Here is a 5,288-nt window from a genome sequence, read left to right as displayed (position 1 = left end):
GCTCTTCCAGTTCCCTGGTACACTCTCCCTAGATGTAAGCATCTTTAAAAATCTCTGTCAAGAAAGATAATTGAAAGCAAGAAGACGTACTTCTAGTAAAGTTTGAAGAAAAGAAAAACAAACTTGCTAAAAAGAAGCTGTTGCTATTTTTATTCACCAAATTAATACAGACAGGAAAAAAATCTTCGGTACAATAGCTTTGAATTAGAAGAGGGAGCTCATATAAAATAATACTCTGAACGCAATTGAGAAGAGGTGCAACTAATCTTTGTGCAGCAAATTTGATCAGTAACAGTTTTGTTTCCTTTTATTTTTTCATGCTTCCTTTTCATTGGTTAGGTATCACAATTGAAATAGGACTAGTCAACAAGCTAGAAGAGATTTTGATTTTCATATGGTAATAAAGAGTGCTGTTACTTTATCTGTGTTCTATAAGTAAGCTTACTACTGGAACACTCTATTAATTTGCAGGCCAACCAACGTTCCCTGGAGAAGTAAATGATAAGAGTATTTGAGCCTTAAACCCAGGAGGAAGTGGATGTAAAATCCTGCACAGACACAAAAACATGCACATCCAGCTACCTCTTGCCTGCATTCAGCCTCTTTAAAGATACAAGACTGTTGGATCAAAGCCTGACATCTATGCTGGTGACTGTCAGTCCTCACTGACATCCGAGAAAGTGAATGTTAGTCTGGGAATGCAAATGGCGCCTCCAAATAATGCAGCACCTCTGAAGAACTGGATTGCATTGCCAGAAATGGCAAGCAGCCCAGTTCCTCTTCTGGAGACTTAAAATACAGATAGTCTTCTGGCCATCAAAATACTGTCAAGTGAGCCATTCAGGAACAAAGAACACAGTCTAAAGAGAATACTTTTGTGATGCAAAGCCAAGAAGAAATACTGCTTGAGAGGCAAAAGTGTGTGTGTGTGTGTAAGATTATGCCTCATGTTTCTGTAACAGTGGATCTACACTGCATGCATGTGTATATACTTATATACATTTATATGCATTGTATATATGTGTATTGTACCTGTTTGCAGGAGGACATAGGAGTGCCACAGGCACTATGATTTATAAAGCAGACATAACCTATTTTCCACAAAGCTGCTTCTCCAGTGCCGAATTTCACTCCAGCCAGTATGTGGATTTATTATTGCAACACAGACCCGTCGCAAGACACATCTTTGCCTACCTCTGAGGCTTTTGTGTCATGTCTCAAAGCTCAAAAATGTCACTGGAAAAACTGTCAGCAATTTCAGTGCCTTTTAACTCAGCTCTGAGAATAAATGTGAACAGAGGGTTGTAGGGTTCCAGTTATTACTAACTACTTCAGTGATAAATTATATAGAGTTTACATTCCAGAGCAGGTGGTTTGCTAAGGTGTTTGATGAATTCTGATATTTACCATCCAATTTTGTACCTAAAGTGCAGGAGCTGTGGGAATCCTTAACTTTTATAAGCTAAGCCAATAAACTGAACCTATGAAGCAGATTTAGTTTTCAGCATTCAGTTTCTCTACAAGCATGAAAGTTGAGCTTGTGTGACACTTGTGCCTATTTCTTTTACTTGGCAGATTGAAAATAAAAATAAAGGTGCTGTTCTAATGAGGCATCAATCTGAAGGCTATGGGAGTAGCATCAGAACAGAGGTCCTGTTCCCAATGGTTGGCTCCCTACAGCCTCTGCTACCAAATCTTCATCCCCAGAACAAAATGTCACTATTGCCCTTTTCAAATGACTGTCAATACTTATAGCTACAATTATACAAACCTCTTGTTGCGTTATGCTACGCAGCACGACGAATCACTAATGGGTATTTGGGATATGTATTACAGAAGAGCATATACTAGCTGTATTTAGAGATGCACTGAGAGAATTGGCAAACAGACTTCAAAAGGTTTCCACTTTTAACTGCCTGGAGATTACAAAACCTATATATGTATTACTGTGTTGCTAACATCTAAAATAAGTAGCAAAGAAGCAGAATTACTCTTCCACCCTCCAGTGGTCTGTGAAGCCTGCAGCCTGGAAAGGGAGTGGGACATCCCACAATGTCCCGTGACACTTCAAGTATGAAAACTTATGTCTATAAAAATTACTTACGAGGCCAGTGCAAAGTTTTCTGCAACTCATTTTCCCAATACGTTTAAGTTTACAGATCTAAGCAATACTGCTTTTTAATTTGGACAAAATTTTCCCTCCACTTGGTAGATCTCTCCTTGGCAGCATGTTTTTCTTGCTGTAACCCAAATTTTCCAATTCTCAATCTCATGCCATTACTCCTGCAATAGTTCTTCATCCTTGTAGTACCTTAAGTAATTCATATTCCTCCTTAATGTTTAAAGTTTTCAAGGATTTTCAGATTTACTTCTGTTATGTATCTCTTAGTCAAATTAATATATGCATGTTTGCCTGCTCTCCTTAAATAACAACCAAATATGTCTGTTGGTTGCTTTTCCCATTTAGCTTTTTCTCCAACTTGGCAACCTCTAAATAAGGTGTTTGTACCATGGGCATGCTGAAAGATCAAAAGGAGTGTGAGAGGGGAAATAAATGTTAACAAATGTAGTTTTGTTTCAGCAGCTGCTGCAGTAAGGATGCTGATGAATAAAGTGGCTCATGATTTAAACGATTAGGAGTTGATGTGATCAGTTCTGAATAAAGACTGCCACCACGAAGTTTGACAAAAATTTGTATTTAGCCCTCAAATTCTTTAGCTGGAAGACTAATAATGGTATTGGTTCTGGAAGTAGCTCTGGCTTGGTAAGCGAGGAAACCTTCCCATAAGGAAAATGCAGACGTCACTTGATATATGAAGCTTATAAGGAACTTTGTATGATTGCTGGAGAAAGCTAATTTAGAAATATTTTTTACAGCTGTGAAGAATGATTGGACACTGCAAGCAAGCCAAATACATTGTGAAGCAACACCAGTGTTGCGTCCCAGTGCTAAGAAGGTTGTAAAGTTTGCCTTTGTACACTCAGTTTGAAGATGATGACCATATTTGCTTGAAAAAGACATTTGGATTGCCTTCATTACGTGTATCTCATTATTAAAAAGCATTGTGGAATATGTTAACACTTTGTATAAAACCAAGTTGTAGCTTAGAATAGGTGCAATTTATTTTGTACCTTGACTTACCACTTAATCTATAAGCTTTGCAAAACAGCAAAAAAAATGTATAGCATACACAAGCAATTTTATTTTGCTTCTTGCCATTCTCAAACTTCAATAGCAGTATAAAAATACAAGCTGAAAGAGAAAACTTAGTGAGAGGATGACAGCAGAAAAGATACACTAATTTCAGGTTTTATGCCCATTAAAAATATGAACTACAAATATAATTTTTCTTTTTTTTAATGTTTTATAGAATAGTTAAAGAGCTGCTTCTGTGAAAGAACTGGAATAAAGTTGCTCTAAAAAAGTCAGGGCATATTAAACTAAATTAAACCACAAACTATTAGTCAGATGAAGCCAGCTATAAGAGGAAATATTGCAAGTCCTGTCTTAGTAAGAGCATAAAAAAAGTCCATTTTGGTAAGACTATAACCGAAGAAAACCTAACAGTTGTTCTAAGTAGGGGTACGTGCTGAATTTCTCATGGGACTACTGATGTTTAGCAAATATGCCTGTGTTTGCAAGACTGAGGTAAAGAATATTCTTGGTCTCTTATCTTCTTTGAGAATCAAACAACTGTATTTCCAGAGGGGAGGGAGATTTATTGTCCCACCCCTATCCCCCTCCCTGAAGTGACATTTCACAACCGGTTGTCCATCACTAGGTTAGGCTGAAAAGCAAATAGAGCCATATATAGTTCAACAGACTCCTCATGATAGACAATTTGGGGGTTATTTTCTAGTGTTAAAAGTCTATAAAGCAATTTTTTTATGAAATGCAAGAGCACAGAGAGGACATACGTGAAGCACTGCTATACTAAGGGTTTATTCACACTCATTGGAAAGGGCTGTGTAACTATCTTTCCTATTTGAGTACAACATTTACATTTGACAGACAAATTGAATATTCAGATCAAGCACCTTGGTTAACCACAACATTGAAACTCCATTTCTAATTCATAACATAATATTCCGAAGTTAAATTAATTAAAAAACAAAAACATTTTTGACTGCTTACCCCTAGTGGTTTTGTGGGGTTTTGAGCATTCAGAAATTTCGCTAGGTGAAATGTATCACCTTCTTCTGAATGATGAACTCAAACTATTTGTTTAATTTTCAAAAGGAAAAAATGCGTTCACTTACATGATTTCTTTTGTTTGCTCCATCTTTTATAGATGTAATAACTGTCTCAGAGAAAACTGTTGATCCAGTTTTGTTATCTGTAACCTGACACAGCAAAAGAAGAACAAAATATCAAACTACATTTTTTTATTAGTCCTTTGTTACTCTCAGTCCTACATTCCACAATAATTAACCCACCCTTTCCTTTTTTCCCCATTTTGCTGTCACTCATATAAAATCCTAATGTGGGAAGAAAAAGTAGATGACAAGGCTACCTCCTTATCTATTTAAAACGTCACTGTAATGAAGCTAACTGAGCAGGAGACAGTCATTCTTTTATGATCCATGTAATAGCTGTGCCTGTGTTCTATTTTTAGTAGGCACTTTTTTCAAAATAAATTATTATTTCACATTAAGCTTTCATGACATGTGCCCCTACACAGTGATTAGGCAAGCAAGATACAATAAAACCCCAAAGTAATTATCATCAGTTTATGCTCCAAATTGTCTTATTTCGCCCCAAAACGTGCAAAATTGATTTTATTATTAAAGAAAAGTAGCAGTTTCCTACATATGTTTTCTCATACCTTATCAATTTCTTGATGAGTCTGAACTGTTTTATTACCGATTCTGGTTTCCGTGTTGGACTCATTATGGTAGTTGGGAGGTAAGTTTTCAAAGTTTACTTCCGACAGTTTTTTTGCCCCTTCTTCTTCAGCTTCCATCTGCCAAATTTAAATAAACCAACTGAAAATTAGCAACAATTACACAAAAGAACAAGCAACACCTCTTGTGCAGGCCTCAGTAACACCCTGCTTCATTATGTGATGCTGTTAGTACAGATCCCCCTGTATGGGAACACTTACTCAGCTGTTTCAGACAGTGACCACAGCAGCTCTTTTAATGGACTAGACAAACAGTGAGCTAAACCCTTGACCTCTGGGCTGTTTAAGCTGAAGTCACTCCCTGCGAGGAAAGTGTGCTAAAACTAGTGACAATTTGGTATTTGCACAGGCTGATGCCAGTCAGGAGCTCAGCTTTCTATTTTT

The 5,288-nt window shown here is 36.9% G+C and overlaps 1 protein-coding gene across 1 annotated transcript in view; it reads right to left on the bottom strand.

The window, feature by feature from the left end:
- The window catches only part of LOC104165633 (dickkopf-related protein 3), a gene marked incomplete at its 3' end in the record, with an annotated part of 20,310 nt that extends 15,346 nt beyond the window's left edge, over positions 1–4,964 (bottom strand). Inside the window, exons 1-2 of the mRNA XM_009705306.1 lie at positions 4,827–4,964; positions 4,261–4,344 (exon numbers count right to left, since the gene is read on the bottom strand). Coding sequence (XP_009703608.1) covers positions 4,261–4,344; positions 4,827–4,964 — 222 coding nt within the window. The remainder of the gene's footprint in view (positions 1–4,260; positions 4,345–4,826) is intronic.
- Between the last annotated feature and the right edge of the window lie 324 nt (positions 4,965–5,288).

This window comes from Cariama cristata, unplaced genomic scaffold (assembly GCF_000690535.1).
Source record: "Cariama cristata isolate BGI_N322 unplaced genomic scaffold, ASM69053v1 scaffold25238, whole genome shotgun sequence".
NCBI classification, from domain to species: domain Eukaryota; kingdom Metazoa; phylum Chordata; class Aves; order Cariamiformes; family Cariamidae; genus Cariama; species Cariama cristata.
Note: the sequence above shows the minus strand (reverse complement) of the source record. Positions and strands in the feature narration are given on the sequence as shown.